The sequence below is a fragment of the Labeo rohita genome, chromosome 15 (genome assembly GCF_022985175.1).
Source record: "Labeo rohita strain BAU-BD-2019 chromosome 15, IGBB_LRoh.1.0, whole genome shotgun sequence".
NCBI lineage: Eukaryota > Metazoa > Chordata > Actinopteri > Cypriniformes > Cyprinidae > Labeo > Labeo rohita.
Window position 1 is genome coordinate 28037668 of NC_066883.1, and position 17129 is coordinate 28054796.

A 17129-nucleotide genomic window follows, 5' to 3' on the forward strand; every position below is an offset into this window, starting at 1 on the left:
TCAGCTTTGAAATTACAGGAATAAATTATTTTTAAAATATATTAAAATAGAAACAAGTTACTTAAAATAGTAAAAAAAAATCAGAATTTTACTGTTTTTGCTGTACTTTGGATCAAATAAATGCAGACTTGGTGAGCATAAGAGACTTCTTTAAGAAACATTAAAAATTTCACAGTTCAAAAACTTTTGACTGGAGTTGTGTGTATTTAAATAATATAATAAACTGTATTTAAAAAATTGTAACAAATTAAAAAAAAAAAAAATTGTGATTTTAAATAGAAATGTCAAAAGAACAGCATTTATTTTAAATAAAAATTTTTGTAACATTCTAAATGCAATTATGCCACTTTTGATTAATTTCATGAGTCCTCAAGGAATTTTGTAACTGTAAATTTCACTTAGTATGACATACAATACAATTTTTTGTATCATCAGACTTCTCTTGCCAGATTTCCCACAGCAAATAAAACCCTATTCAATAGAGCTTTGGCAGCACTTATCAGTTTCCTTTCTCATCATAATTTGTTTACAATATATAGTGCCAAGACTCGATATGTCTGGACTGAAGCCCCTCTTTTACAAATTTAACAAAACCAATCTACGTGTAACTTGTATTTATGTATGCGATCTTTTGTTTTCTGTCACAGAAACTACTCCAGCGATATTGTGACTCTGCTGAACCTGGTTCTCTTCAAAGCGTCCGACACAAACAGGGAAATCTACGAGATCGCTATGCAATTAATGCAGGTCAGAGAGAGAACAATGTCTGCCAAAGACGTGTTGCAATAATAGAAAGTGTACTGGATTAAATGGTGTGTTTGTGGGCTAATCTGTTTATGTGTGTGTGTGTGTGTGTGTGTGTTTTCTGGTTGAATAGATTCTGGAGGCCAAGCTGTCTGTGTATTCTAAGAGGATTGTGGAACAGAAAAGTGGTGCTATCCTGAATGGGACACACGGGCCACTTCCACCTCTCTATAGTCTCTCTGTAACCCAGCTTTCAAAACAACTTGCCAGGATGTACCCTGAACTCACCCTGCCCCTTTTCTCAGGTATAAAATGGAAGGAGATAAAACGAGATGAACATAGTGTATATGTGTGTTAATGCCACTGCTTCTCTTATAGGTGAAAATGTGATCTAGTTGGAAAAAATCACTTCCAAAACAAAAATTTTGAAATAAGGTACAGTACTCACCCCCTTGTCATCCAAGATATTCATGTCTTTCTTTCTTCAGTCGTAAAGAAATGATGTTTTTCGAGGAAATTTCAGGATTTCTCTCCATGTAGTGGACTTCTATGGTGCCCCCAAATTTAAACTTCCAAAATGCAGTTTAAATGCAGCTTCAAAGGGGCTTTAAATGATCCCAACCGAGGAATGAGGGAAACAATATGTTATTTTCTAAAAAAAAATTACAATTGGTATACTTTTTAATCTCAAACTCTCGTTTTTTCCCAGTCGTGACAGTTAGGGTATGTCTAAAAACTCACATCTCATTTTCTCCTCTAACTTCAAAATCAACCTACATCGCTGTTTTTACCTTTTTATATAAAGGGTGTTTGATATAGGATGATTTTGAAGTTGGAGGAGAAAATGAGATGGGAGTTTTTAGACGTACCCTAACTGTCATGACTGGAAGAAAATGGAGTTCACACAGAGATGGGCGAGACAAGCGTTTGAGGTTAAAAAGTTATATAAATTGTAATAAAAAAAATAAAATAACCGATTGTTTCGCTATGATAAGACATTTTTTCCTTGGTTGGGATGGTTTAGAGACCTTTGAAACTACATTTAAACTGCATTTTGAAAGTTCAACCTCGGGGACACCATAGAAGTCAATTACATGGAAAGAAATCCTTAAATGTTTTCCTCTAAAAACATAATTTCTTTACGACTGAAGAAAGAAAGACATGAACATCTTGGATGACAAGGGGGTGAGTACATTATCTGTAAATTTTTGTTCTGGAAGTGGACTTCTCCTTTAAGTTCTATCAACAGTCATAAAGATCTATCTTTTTGTATCTCTCATCTTTAGAGGTGAGTCAGAGGTTTCCCACCACTCATCCAAACGGGCGTCAGGTCATGTTGACCTATCTGCTCCCTTGGCTTAGTAACATCGAGTTGGTAGATGGAGGCCTGCTCCCCACGGTTTTGAGTCCGAGCAGCTCTGGGGACAGCAGGAAGGGATACACTCACAATACCTCAGCACCTCACCTGCTCCGAGGCACAGGCTGGGGGTCACTGCAGGCCTCCTCTCTGGTTCTAAACAACCTCATGTTCATGACTGCGAAGGTATGACTATGAATTTATTTTTCTTTAGTCTTTGGTAAACTATAAAGCTATGGATACCAAAACACCATATTGAGTTGTGTGTCTCTGTGTGAGTTAGTATGGGGATGACGTCCCAGGTGCAGAAATGGAGAACGCTTGGAACGCTCTGGTCAGTAATGAACGGTGGACTAATAACTTACGGACCACCCTGCAGTTCCTCATCAGTTTATGTGGAGTCAGCAGCGATACCTCTCTGCTGCCTCATGTAAGTTGTGCATTTATTTAGTTCATTATATTTTGGTTTGGTGTCAGATTTGATCAGATTTTATTGATAAAGCAGGTTAAAGAATGAGGGCTAGGTTGTAAAGTTGTGTTTGTTCTCAGATTAAGAAAGTGGTGATCTATCTGTGTCGAAACAACACCATTCAAACCATGGAGGAGCTGCTTTATGAACTTCAGCAGACAGATCCCGTGAACCCTGTAGTGGTGCACTGTGACAATCCTCCGTTCTACCGCTTTTCAGCAACAAGCAAAATTACCACCACTGCTTCAGGTATGCATGGTAGTGAATTTGTGTGAATATATACATTACAGTGCTGTTCAAAAGTGTGGGGTCAGTAGGGACAGTAAGTTTAAGATTAATGTTACAAAAGATTCTATTTTAAATAAATGCTGTTCTTTTGAACTTTCTATTCATGTTTTGTTTTATTTTATTTTATTTTTATTTATTTAATTTTATTTTATAAGTGGGACCCTTTGTTCAGCACGGTCACATTAAATTGACCAAATTTGACAGTAAAGGCATTTATAATGTCTCAGAAGGTTCTATTTAATACAAAATAATGTCACAAAATATTCTATTTCAAAAAAATGCTGTTCTTTTGAACTTTCTATTTATAATTTATTTTATTTTGTATTTTATATTGTATTATATTTTTTTATTTTATTTTATAATATAAAGTAGGACCTTTTTATTCAGCATAATCACATTAAATTGATGAAACTTGACAGTAAAGGCATTTATAATGTTACAAAAGGTTCTATTTGTTACAAAATAATGTTACAAAAGATTCTATTTCAAATAAATGGTGTTCTTTTGAACTTTCTATTCATGTTTTATTTTATTTTATTTTATTATTTGATTTGTATTTCATTTTGTATTATATTTTTCCATGTTTTTTATAATATAAAGTAGGACCCTTTTATTCAGACAGTCACATTAAATTGATTTAATTTGACAGTAAAGGCATTTGTAGTGTTCTATTTGTAGCAAAATAATGTTACAAAAGTACTATTTCAAATAAATGCTATTATTTTGAACTTTCTATTTATATTTAATTAATTAATTAATTTAATTATTTTGTATTATATTTTGTATTTATTTTATATTATATTTTTTAATTTAATTTAATTTAATTATTATTTTATTTTATTTTATTAAGTGGGACCCTTTTTTCAGCACGATAACTTTTTAAATTGATAAAACTTGACACTAAAGGCATTTGTAGTGTTCTATTTGTAGCAAAATAATGTTACAAAAGTACTATTTCAAATAAATGCTATTATTTTGAACTTTCTATTTATATTTAATTAATTAATTAATTTAATTATTTTGTATTATATTTTGTATTTATTTTATATTATATTTTTTAATTTAATTTAATTTAATTATTATTTTATTTTATTTTATTAAGTGGGACCCTTTTTTCAGCACGATAACTTTTTAAATTGATAAAACTTGACACTAAAGGCATTTATAATGCCTCAAAAGGTTCTATTCATATTTTATTTTATTGTATTATTTTGTATTTTATTTTGTAGTATATTTTAATTTTTTTTTTTTTTTTTTTTTTTTATTTTATAAAATAGGACCCTTTTATTCAGCATGGCCGCATTGATCAAATTTGATAGTGAATGCATTTATAATGTTACAAATGGTTCTGTTTTGTTACAAAATAATGTTACAAAATAAGTAAATGCAAAAAAAATCACAAAACAAATAAATGCTGTTCTTCTGAATTTTCTATTCAACAAAGAATCCTGATACCATATGATACCATTTTTTTTAGCACCAGATCAGTGCATGATTTCTGATGGATCATGTGACACTGAAGTCTGAAATAATGGCTGCTGAAAATATTTTAACATTTAAAAATATATTAAAATAGTAAACAGGCTTTTAAATTTGTAGCGGTGTTTCACAATATTACTGTTTTTACTGTATTTTTGATAGACTTATTTTAAAAAAATGGGGAAAAAAAATCATACCAACCCCAAACTTTTGAATGGTAGAGTATATGCATATAGAAACTGTCTGTCATAAATACACAACATCAAATGTCTAAAACAGCATTCATGTGTTGCATGCATATCACATGATGTATTAATAAATACTGTATGTCTCTAAACCTTCCAGTACCTTCCAGTGGCAAAACATTAGTATGTGGCCAGGAAAACATCCCTGACACAGATGACTCACCAATCACAAAGGAGTGTGATGACAGGTATATGCCACAAACCACACAATTTACATATGTACCTTAACACTCTTTCTATTAATGTCATTTTTCCTGGGTCACGTCTGATGACAGTTTGAGTTACACCCAACAGAAGCATGACTAGCATAACTCATTAAAATTCATCATAAAGCAGACACCTTTATCCAAAGCAACTTGCCGTACACTTCCCCTGAAGCAAAACAAAGATTAATTGTCTGAATCAAGGGCATGTTTATATTTAATACATGCAGTGACAAAAGTCATTTTTTTATGTCTACCAAAGGCTAAGCAACATCTTACGAGCACATAACCGCTTGGAGTCTCGCTACAGCAGCAGTTCTGGAGGTTCCTATGATGAGGAAAAGAGTAAGTTAAGTTTCTAACAGTTCAGATTGATTGATATTTACTGTTTGCAGCTTCTGAACTGGAAGTCTGAAATGCTTCCCTTTTGGCCATGAATGTCGAGACAGTTCTGGTCCGAGAATGTTAAACAGTATCAGTAGCTTTAAAGCAGAAAAATAGTTCAGACTTCACTTGAATTTGAGATGATATTTCTGATAGCCTACTCAGGTAATACATTTCAGCTTGAAATAGCTTAAGCTTAATGGTTTTTGAACATGATTGCATTAGACAGGAAGTATGGCAGTAATGGAGTTTGTCTGTCTACATACCACTCATACTTTGAAGGTAAATTCCAGTTTTATTGAAAGTCTCACGGATGAAAGGCACATATGTTAGGGATGTTGTTTTGACCCTTTTTGCTTTGTCTGCAGGTGAGCCGCTCCCACCGTATGCCATGTGGCTTATGAGCGTGCTGGAAACCAATCAGCCGCTTCCTCTTCCTATGCCAGTTAATGGAGGCTGCTGGGCGCCGCTGGTCGACTATCTACCTGAAACTGTCACCCCACGAGGACCCCTTCACAGGTCAAACTTCTGGAGTTTCAGAAAGTTTTAATTTTATTTAATTTTATTTAATTTTTTTATTTAATTTAATTTTATTTTATTTTTTTATTTAATTTAATTTAATTTAATTTAATTTAATTTAATTTTATTATTTTATTTCATTTCATTTCATTTCATTTTATTTTTGGTAAACCTGCACAAACAAACCAAGAAATGAAATTATGTATTATTTTATTTTATTTTATTTTTGGTAAACCCGCACAAACAAACCAAGAAATGACATTTTTTAAATTTGTTTTATTTATTTATTTTTTGTTTTGTTTATTTTTATGTTATATTTTATTTTACTTTTTTATTTTATTATTTTATTTATTAGTTCATTTTTTTGTTTTATTTTTTACTTTTTTATTAAATTTATATTAATTTTGTATTTTATTTTATTTTGTATTTTATTTCATCTTTGGTAAATGTGCACAAACAAACCAGAAAATTACAATATTTTATTTTATTTTATTTTATTTTATCAAAATTTACTCAGGAAATTGTCACATAGAAAAGTAATTCCACCTCAGGCAGACAATTTTGTATACTATTTTATAGCAAATATCAAATATTTGATAGTGTAGAATTAATAAAATAAAATTATACAATTAAAATAAAATTATATATATATATATATATATATATATATATATATATATAAATTATTGAAATAAATTACATTATTTATGTGTTAAAATAAAACAGCCATTAAGTAACAAAAATAAATCTATACTTTATATTATGTAAAAACCTTTCATTCAGATTTGGATTAAATTTCAAAGTCTGTCGGGTCACCCAGACTAGAATTACATACTAGCCTTAAAGCACTGTAACTTGATGCTTTAAATTTAATCTCTCATCATACGAACAACATTCTTATCAACCCAATGGATTATGCAATTCTAAAATCTTAAAGCACGTCACTCAGCAATTATCAGACAGATGGAAAATAGATGATCAGAAGCTGCAGTGCTGTCGTCAGAGTCCCTTTGACCCGAAAAAAAGATAACATTTTACCAGTGTTCTTCTTAACATCTACCTGGGAACTATGATAACAATGGCCATCATCAACGAAATGACAAAACTAACATACTCCCTTTAAAAAATTAGTTTTGTCACTCAGTCACAGCTGTAAATATGTTCTGTTCTTTTTGAAAGGTCAACACTGGTATGTGTTTTTTCGTGTACTGAAATGTGTTTTGTCTGCAGGTGTAACATAGCAGTTATTTTCATGACGGAGCTGGTGGTGGATCACAGCGTGAAGGAGGACTGGGCCCTACACCTCCCTCTACTGCTCCATGCCTGTTTCCTAGGTCAGTAGAGCCTCCGTGTGTAGTTCTCATCACAATTAGGGTATTTTATCAGGGATTACACCCTAGATTAAGGCTGCAATGCTTGCAATGCAGTTAAAAAGTGCTGCTTTTACTGCAGTTCATGGTATTTTTGTCCAAAATAGATTTACTTTTGACATATCTTTTTTATCTAATCTCATCTAAACCAGTGCATCCCTAAATGTGTCTTATGACTACAACTATGTGGCTTGCTATGAGAACAATGTTCTCAGCGAAAGCAGTTGCTGTTATCTCCTGAACATGTAGGATGGACCGACCTTATCATTTTTAGAAATATGTGAAATACTTGCATCCATGCAGTGTGAGAACGTTATTCACTTCAAATCAAAACAGGTGTTGAAAGACTCAAAAATAAAGGCTAGAACCAGATATCACCACTTATCCCTTTCACAAACCCCCCCAAATGGATCTAAACAATAATGAATGAGTGTAAGTATAAATGTAAACCTTTAACTTTTTTTGTTAGGTATGGACCACTACCGCCCAGAGGTGTTTGAACACTGTAAAAGGCTCCTCTTGCACCTTCTCATCACGTTATCTTGCAACAACAATTTCAGCCTCATTGCCTCTGTTCTGCTAAACACCAGAGATGCCAACAGCAACAAGAGCTTGACTTTCAAACCCATCTACCAGCCTGAGTTCTACACAGGTACTAGATTAAAAGGAATAGTTCACCCAAAAGGTCCAAACCTGTATGAGTTTTTTCTTATGTTAAACACAAAAGAGAATATTTTGAAGAATTCTGTAGAATCAAACTGTTGTTGGACCCCATTGACTTGAATAGTAGGGAAAGATATAGTATGGAAGTCAATGGGGACCAGCATTCTTTAAAATATTCTCTTTTGTGTTCAACATCCACGAGACAAAGTAGTTGAATTTATAAAAATGACCCCGTTCAAAGGTTTACATACACTTGATTCTTAATGCTGTCTTGTTACCTGAATGATCCACAGCTGTTTTTTTGTTTAGTGATAGTTGTTCATGAGACTTGTTTGTCCTGAACAGTTAAACTGCCTGCTGTTCTTTAGAAAAATCTTTCAGGTGTCACAAATTCTGTGGTTTTTCAGCATTTTTGTGTATTTTAATCCTTTCCAGCAATAACTGGATGACTGTCAGATCCATCTTTTCACACTGAGGACAACTGAGAGACTCATATGCAACTATTACAGAAGGTTCAAACGCTTACTGATGCTTCAGAAAGAAACATGATGCATTAAGAGCCGTGGGGGTGAAAACTTTTTGAATTTGAAGATCAGGCTAAATTTAACTTATTTTGTCTTCTGGGAAACATGTAAGTATCTTCTGTAGCTTCTGAAGGGCAGTGCTAAATGAAAAAAAAACATGATATTTAGGCAAAATAAGAAAAATGTACACATCTTCATTCTGTTCAAAAGTTTTCACCCCCCAGCTCTTAATGCATCGTGTTTCCTTCTGAAGCATCAGTGAGCGTTTGAACCTTCTGTAATAGTTGCATATGAATCCCTCAGTTGTGTGAAAAGATGGATCTTATAATCATATAACCATTGTTGGAAAGGGTTCAAATACATAAAAATGCTGAAAAACCACAGAATTTGTGGAACCTGAAGGATTTTCTGAAGAACAGCAGGCAGTTTAACTGTTCAGGACAAACAAGGGACTCATGAACAACTATCACTAAACAAAAAAACACAACTGTGGGTCATTCAAGTAACAACATAGTATTAGGAATCAATTGTATGTCACTTTTATAGATTCAGCTATTATTTTCTCTTGTGGACTATATGTAATTTTCTTTTATGTGAAATATTCAGGTCAGTACTACATAAAAAATAACATGCATTTTGTATGATCCGTCTTATTTTGGTAAAATATTTAACATTTTGCAGATTCTGCAAGGTGTAAACTTTTGACTTTAACTGTAAATATACTAAACATACTTTGTAAGTCTACTTACTGAAGAGCAGGTATAAGAGCACCAGGGAACAGAACTTTAGAATGTTCAAATAAGTACATTGAAACCATTTTGCAGCTGCATTAATTTTGCAACTATGTTTTTATACAGCTGTTCGAGCTGGAAATGAAGGGCAAATTCAATGATGAATGCTTGGACATTTTGTGAAGCTCTACATTTTATTAAATGTTGTGAAATTCCGCCTTCAATAAGACAAATTTAGCAACTTTTCATGAATCTTGTTTATCACACCCTCCTTGCATGAACACTTACTCATTGGCTTTGGTATTTGACACATAGCTTCGGAGAGTGCAGTCATGTTGAAATCCCATCGAGGGGTGGAGGGTGAGAATTCTTATCTGTGCAAGAACAACTTCTGGAAGTGCAGCCAAAAACAATTATACGTACACAGAGCATCTAAAGGTCTGATTAGAGCATTCCTATGGACTATTTTTATCTTCTTGAACCGAACGGACGGTGGTCTCAATGTTTATATGCTGTTAAAGCATGTCTAGGCAAAGTCAAAACGATGCTGATAAGATGTCATTCGCCAGCCCCTGTCATAACAGCATAGTGATTGAAGTATTGTTCTTTAATGTTCTCGATTTGGCTCATATAGGAATGTTATCAAACTGTTTGGTTCTCTTGCCCAGCCCAAATATTTCAGTTGAGAAAGTTAAAATGAGGGTTCATCTTCAGAGCTTGTTCCTTCCCAAACATGTTCAGGTGGTGTGGACTTCCTGCGGAATGGCCAGGCATCTCCGGTTCCAGATTCTGGCCTTAGTTCCTCCTCTACCTCATCCAGCCTGAGCCTCGGAGGCAGCAGCTCTAACCTGCCTCACCTTGCCCAGGAAGAGGTGGAGCAGATGGAGAGCAGCACTGAAGATGATGAGAAGAGCAGCAAACTCATTGAGTTTCTCACTACCAGGTACAAGAACCTACAGTCAGTCACGCAAGTTTGGGGTCATGTTTGTTTTTGTTAATTTTAAATTAATATTTTTATTCTTTATTCTTTACATTTTTTATTTATCAAAGAATCATCAACAAAACTTTGTTTCAGTGGTTTCCACAAAAAGGTTCAAAACGCTCATTGATGCTCCAGAAGGAAAAAACATGCATTAAGAGCCAGGGGGTTGAAATCGTTTCAAATTCGAAGATCAGGGTAAATTTCACTTAATTCGTCTTGTGGGAAACATGAAAGTATCTTCTGTAGCATCTGAAGGGCAGTACCAAATGAAAAAAAATATGATATTTAGGCAAACTTAAAAAAAAAAGTACACATCTTCATCCTGTTCAGAAGTTTTCACCCCCTGGCTCTTAATGCATCATTTCACTTTTGAAGCAAGTGAGCGTTTGTAATAGTTGCATATGAGTCCCTTATGTGAAATATCTAATTCAGGTCAGTACTAAATAAAAAAACAACATGCATTTTGTTTAATCCCTCTTATTTGGTAAAATAATTAACATTTTGCGGATCCTGCAAGGTGTATGTAAACTTTTGACCTCTACTGTATATATTATGATAGGTACTATAGATACAATGTTTTTATTATATTAAATGTGTAATATTGAACTTAACAAATAAAGTGTTCAAATATTAAATATATTTAAATAGGGGCTAGATAACTTCAAAGTGTGAAATCTGCAGTGTTACTTGTTCTTTACTTGTTATGTAACTAAAATGAAAGGTCATTTCATGTGAATATTCCAGAGCTGTTCAGGAACTGATTCAGGAAATGACACATCTGACACGTCTTACATCTGACATCACTCAAGATATTACAAACTTGTATGTTGCATTTCATCAGTCTACATCAGAGCGGTTCTCACTGGGGTGTTATTTAAAAGGGCGTCCGTCTGATGTTGGTGCTGGTGTTGGTTCTTTCAGACTATGTTCACACTGCAGACAATTCCAGATAGGTTTTCAAATGCCATCTTTAAAACTGGAAACACTGTTATTTGCCCATGATCAGTACTGTATTTCCAGTACGGTTATTTTCTGCCATCATCTTTGATTGCCATAGTAATAACAAAGGCATTTTCACACTACCAAGTGACTTTCTTCTACAATAACTGGAAATACTGAAGCTTTTGAAGCTATGGTTAACAGAAAAAAGCAGTCGGATTTGAATTGGATATGGAAAGAACTGGATTTGAGCTGCTAGTGTGAACATGTTTATAGTATGTATACTACACTATGGGAAAACATTTTTTCCAGTTAAATTTTGATTCAAACTATTTCTCATCTCATCTCTAAAAGGTTTCATGCATGTTAATCATGCATGTTTAAAATATTTAATATACAGCAGTCTGATTAATAGAAACTTTCAAGAAACACAGTAACAGGTTTGGTGGTTTGAAGGTAATAGCATCTTTTGGCCTAGTCTGCCATCTAGTGGCAGTTTTGGCCACAACCAAGTAATAAACAAACGTATGACACTGCTTTCAAGGCGAAAGTAGCTTTTCCTGTCATTTACAATTTATATTGTATGTGTGAGAGATTATATAAATAAGTGTGTGGTTTGTTTAGGCCTTTTGGACCATTGTGGAGCCACGAAGACATCACTCCCAAGAATCAACACTCAAAGAGCACCGAACAGCTCACCAACTTTCTGCGACATGTAGTTTCTGTGTTCAAAGAGTCCAAATCAGGTAAGTCACATTTGTCTTTAGTCATTCCAGTCATTCATCTTAACAGGGTGCAGCTGATTACTTTTTATTGCTGTTTTTAATTTTTGCACGTCACACGTTCTGTATGCTTGTAGACATTAGGCTTGAGCAGCAGTTGAGTGAAGTGGCGTTGCAGTTGGCTCTGTGCAGCTCCTCCAGACATTACGCTGGACGTTCCTTCCAGGTCTTCAGAGCTCTGCGGCAGCCCCTCTCAGCTCTGGCTGTGTCCGACCTGCTTTCACGCTTGGTGGAGGTGGTCGGGGAACCCGGGGAGGAGGTTCAGGTGAGCTTCTGGTTCCTTAAAGGGATAGTTCAGCCAAAAATTAAAATTCTGTCATGGATTACTCATTCTCATGTTGTTCCAAACCTGTAAGACCTTCGTTCATCTTCAGAACACAGATTAAGATATTTTTGATGAAATCCGAGATCTTACAATGTCCTTACTACATTTCGTGGCCTTGAACGTAGTACTGTAGATGTGTTGCTGTCCATGCAGGGTCAGAAAGCTCTTGGATTTCGTCAAAAATATCATAATTTGTGTTCCGAAGACAAATGATAAAGGTCTTTTTGATTTGGAACGACATGAGGGTGATAATCAATGACAGAATTTTCATTTTTGGATGAACTAGCCCTTTAATGACAGTTCTGACTTATTCATTGAGTGAATAAACTTAAAATGCATCTTCTCCACAGGGTTATGTAATGGAGCTTCTCCTCACTCTTGAGTCAGTGGTGGATAATCTAGCTGACTGCTTGAAGAACAATGACTTCTTTGTCATACTACGGTAAGTTTCTGCCTGAGATATGAAATAATCATGAAAAATCTAGAACTTTGCATGCTTGATTAGAATCATCTTTTGCATGTGCTCAGCAGGTTTTGTGAAGTTTTGAGTTTTCCCTTTGGGCTTTATTGGATTTTGGGTAAATTTGGAAAATCCTCTTTTCTAAACGACCCCGTTATAGCTTCCCAAAGGGTAAATTTCATAGGTTTTTTTTTGATAATTATTGACCTAGAGAGTCTAGAGAATTGTACTGCAGTTTTTTTCCAGAATGAGCAAAAAACCTAGGACTAGTTTTCAAAAGTAGAATTTTTTTTTTTTGACATTTTCTCAATGATTTAAAAAACTATTTGATTGATAGGATTGGTTCTAGAGGTTGTCCAGAATGAGGAGTTCTATCATATGATACAAATATTGCGTATATGTGCGAAGAAATGCACAATGTACAATCGTTTACACTCTCGAAAAATACGATAATGCCCCCCCGTGGCCGATTTCTTTCAAATTTCTCACAGACCTTTGGGGCCATGAGTCAAATGGGCCCACTTAGATAGCCTTGTCTAATAGGTGCTCAAACTTCATCGGCCAATGGTGGCCATGTTTTTTTTTTTGAGATTTACAAATGTCCTTATAGACATTTGTGGCACTTTGGACCAAGACCGTGCACAGCGATGTTGATAGGACAAATGGTTACGGAGGCATAGCCATTTGAATGTTTTTTCACTCTAATAGCACCACCAAGTGGCCAAACTTCACAATTTTTGTGCTGTGAACTCAGATTGAGCTCTTACAATAGAGCTCTGAGTTTGGTGGCGATATCTCGTTCCGTTCAGGAGTTATAGACATTTTACTAATAGCCCCTCCGCTTTCGAACGTTTTGGCGTCCCTTTGCGACGGTGAGTCGAAAAATCCAAAATACTCAAAAGTTTTGCCAGGCTCACGATCGAATCTGTAGGCTGTAGCGCCCCCGTCAGGCCGATTGGGGCGAGCTTTGGTGGCGTTGTTGCCAAATTTCAGGTCTCTACGACTTTCGGTTTGGTCTGCACGATCAGTTTTACATGGCGATTGCTGATCCTTGGCCATTTTTACAATTTTTTAGTTTCAGTGCTTGAACCCTTAAAAAAATCGAATACGTTTGCATATGTATGTAGTAGTTTGTGTACAAGTTTTTTCAAATTTTGATAATAGTTGATTATTTTAAAGCTTTAGAAGTTTGCGTATGAAATATGACAGGGTAGGCTTTGTAAGGTTAAGGGCTCTTTTAACTTAGTCCGTGTTCCTGCAGAGCATCTTCGCCAGATCTTCCATCCAGCGGCAAGTTAACACTAAACCGTAAAAGCACCAGTCAGCTGGACCTGATCCCAGGAACAGGCACTGCTTCTGAGCGAATACGCCACCAGCGTAGCTACTCCGTACCTAAGCGCTTCGGCGAGCCTGAGCGTTCCTCCGAGGTTCCCCGGAGTGCCACCTTGGACCGCATCCACCATCATCAGAGCAATATCTCCAAGCTCCGATCCCTGTCCTCATCATCCTCCAGAGACAACGTGGTCTCTACTGACCCATCCAACGCCAACCATCCTCGCAACTTGCTGGCCACCATCTTTTGGGCGGTGGTGTCACTCATGGAGTCAGACTTTGAGTTTGAGTACCAGATGTCCCTCAGGTTATTAGGGAAGCTGCTAAGCCACATTTCACTGGATAAGCAGGAATACAGAGAAAAGCTGGAGAAGATCCAGATCCAGCTGAAATGGAAGGAGTTCTCTGGGCTTCAGCAGCTGCTTCTGAAGAGCTTCACCTCTGCAAGCACTACAGAACTCACCTTGGAGATTTTCAGCCAGCTCACGGCCGTCTCACGCCTTCCTGTGGTGGACACCTCACAAGTCATTGGTAGAACTTTTCATTTCTACTTCCAGTGAATATGTCATTCTAACATAATTCTCCACTAATCCACCAAAATTCATTTTTATCGTCATTTTAAGTGGGATTATTAAAGTAATTCTGCTATTACCTTTCAGGTTTTCCATTGAACGTGCTCTGCCTCATCCCCCATCTTGTGTTACACTTTGACTCACCTACTCAATTCTGTAAGGATGTGGCTGAGAGAATTTCCCAGGTCTGTTTCTTGCACTTTTATAGCTAATCAAAGAATCTGAATCACATTTGTTGGCTGAAAATCACTCATTTTGATGGACATTTTGATTGACAGGTTTGCCTTGAGGAAAAGAACTCGAAGCTGTCCAACCTTGCCCATGTGATGACACTGTACAAAACGCACTCCTATACCCGTGACTGCTTCTCTTGGGTCAATGTGGTGTGCCGCTACCTACATGAAGCGTTCAGCGACAGCACACTCAGCATGGTTACTTACATGGCAGAGGTAGGAAGACCACAAACTGTTACAGTGTCATTATATATTTAAGTACTGAGTAATGTTAATTAACTACATGTACTTACTGTATGGTTAAAGTTAGGATTCGGGTTTAGTTTAGGGATACTTGCATGTAATTATACATAATTTGTTATTTTAATAGTAAGTACATGTAACTTTTGTAACAAAGACACCTTAAAATAAAGTGCTACCAAAGTTAATTTTACAACATTTGAAATTTTAACTGTTTTGTTATGATAAACAAGACAAGAATGTGAACATACGCATACTTTGCGATCAGTAATACTTTCTGTGTTTTGTAAACAGTTGTTGGAGAAAGGATTACCCAGCATGCAACAAACTCTTCTGCAAATCATCTACAGTCTACTGAGTCACATGGACCTGAGTGGTATTCAAGCCAAACTCTTCAACATGGAGGTTCTAACTACCATAGAGAAGTTTGTGCAGGTGTGACTCTTTTAATTTATCATATGCAGAATTTATTTATGGGATTTGTTCCACAACTTGCATTAAAATTTAGTCATTTGCAGATGCTTTTGACCATAATGACCTACAATGCAATGTTATTTTATATACTATTATATAAAAATAGTAACTAGTGTTTTTTGTAGTATTGTAGTTAGTGCTGTCAAATCGATTAATCGCAATTAATCACATCCAAAATAACATTTTGCGTTTACACAATATATTTGTGTGTTCTGTGTATATGTATGTACATATAAATATACACAGCACACACACATATATTATGTAAACAAACTTTTATTTTGGATGTGATTAATCGCGATTAATCGATTCGACAGTATTCATTTTAGTATTTATTCATATTTTGAATGAGCTTGAATTAGCATTTTCAGTTATCTTTTAAATGTAATTTCCTATTTAACTTTAATTTATCTTTTTCAGTTTTTGTGATTATAGTACCCTAAATTTAACTTATATTATTTCGGTTAGTGGCCAAAGCAATATTTCTTTTATTTTATTTTATGTACAAAAATCAATTTTAATAGTTCAATTTTTATTTAACAACACCAGAGTGCATTTGAAAAATGTGTATATTGTAACAATGTATATTTACACATACACAAAGTATATTATGTAAACACAGACTTTAATTATGAATGCGATTAATCGTGATTAATTTATTCGACAGCACTAATTTTATTAATATTTAAATGAGCCTGAATTAGCGTTTTCAGGTATCATTTAAATTTTATTTTAATTTTGTAGTGTGCTTTGATCATTTTTATTATTATTATTTTTATTTTTTTTTTAACTTTATTTATCTTTTACAGTTTTTGTAATTTGAATACTTTAAACTCAAAAGCTATTTTTTTTTTTATTTAAGCCTAGGTTTTTTTCAGTTAATATATATATTTTATTTTATTTTATTTCTAATTTTTATATTTTATTTATTTTATATGCAAAAAATTATTTTAATAGTTCAATATTTAGTTAACAATACCAACACTGCTAGAGGGCATAAAAAAAGTATATTTATATTGTATGTATGTATATTTCTACATAGTGTACGGTGTAAATATACATAGTACGCACACATATATTATGTAAACACAAACTTTTATTTTGGCTGCTTTAATTGATTCGACAACACTGATTTTTAGTTATATTTTGAATGAGCTTAAATTAGCATTTTCAGTTATCATTTAAATTTAATTTGTAGTTTTGTAATGTGCTTTGATAATATTTTTTTATTAATTTGTATTAATTTTTTTAAATGTTTTTCAGTTTCTGTTTAACTTTGGTCTTTTTCAGTTTTTGTAATTATAATACTTTAAATTCAGCTTATTTTATTTCAGTTAGTTGACTATTTTTTTTATTTATATTTATTCTAATATTATATTAATATTTAATAATATTTTATTTCTATATTTTATCTTATTTTATATACGAAAACCAATTTTAATAGTTCAAGTTTTAGTAAATAATACAAACACTTTTTTTGCAGTGTCTATTGAATGTGATACAATAAAAAGACTTTACTGCAAGATAATAGTAAGAATATGTCAAAATGGACATCATAAAATATAGCCAAAATGAATCAGAATCCAATTTGGAATCAAGAGCTTCTGAATCTGAATCCAACTGAAGGAAAATTAAATGGTTAAAGGAAACACAACTTAAAGACACAACTAATCTGTAATCATTTTTGTAGCTTTTCACAAAATATTTATTGTGAGCGCTTCTAAAATTATCCTCAGTGATCGCATTTAACTGGCTCAGGTCATTCAGCCTAAATTTACTCATGACATAATAGTGTTTTATAGCATTTCTGCTGT

At 34.0% G+C, this 17129-nt stretch overlaps 1 protein-coding gene across 7 annotated transcripts in view; it reads left to right on the plus strand.

Annotated features, from left to right (window-relative positions):
* The window catches only part of frya (furry homolog a (Drosophila)), an 89808-nt gene that overhangs the window by 53202 nt on the left and 19477 nt on the right, over positions 1 to 17129 (plus strand). For 5 of the 7 annotated variants that reach the window (XM_051128760.1, XM_051128755.1, XM_051128756.1 and 2 more), the window contains exons 30-48: positions 648 to 747; positions 878 to 1049; positions 2031 to 2287; positions 2385 to 2531; positions 2651 to 2819; positions 4683 to 4770; positions 5048 to 5130; positions 5538 to 5688; positions 6919 to 7022; positions 7528 to 7710; positions 9718 to 9919; positions 10703 to 10780; positions 11522 to 11643; positions 11757 to 11944; positions 12355 to 12446; positions 13726 to 14327; positions 14456 to 14553; positions 14647 to 14817; positions 15136 to 15276. In XM_051128760.1, the coding sequence (XP_050984717.1) occupies positions 648 to 747; positions 878 to 1049; positions 2031 to 2287; positions 2385 to 2531; positions 2651 to 2819; positions 4683 to 4770; positions 5048 to 5130; positions 5538 to 5688; positions 6919 to 7022; positions 7528 to 7710; positions 9718 to 9919; positions 10703 to 10780; positions 11522 to 11643; positions 11757 to 11944; positions 12355 to 12446; positions 13726 to 14327; positions 14456 to 14553; positions 14647 to 14817; positions 15136 to 15276 (3148 nt within the window). The remainder of the gene's footprint in view (positions 1 to 647; positions 748 to 877; positions 1050 to 2030; positions 2288 to 2384; positions 2532 to 2650; positions 2820 to 4682; positions 4771 to 5047; positions 5131 to 5537; positions 5689 to 6918; positions 7023 to 7527; positions 7711 to 9717; positions 9920 to 10702; positions 10781 to 11521; positions 11644 to 11756; positions 11945 to 12354; positions 12447 to 13725; positions 14328 to 14455; positions 14554 to 14646; positions 14818 to 15135; positions 15277 to 17129) is intronic. The other 2 variants (XM_051128757.1, XM_051128761.1) reach the window with 1 other exon arrangement.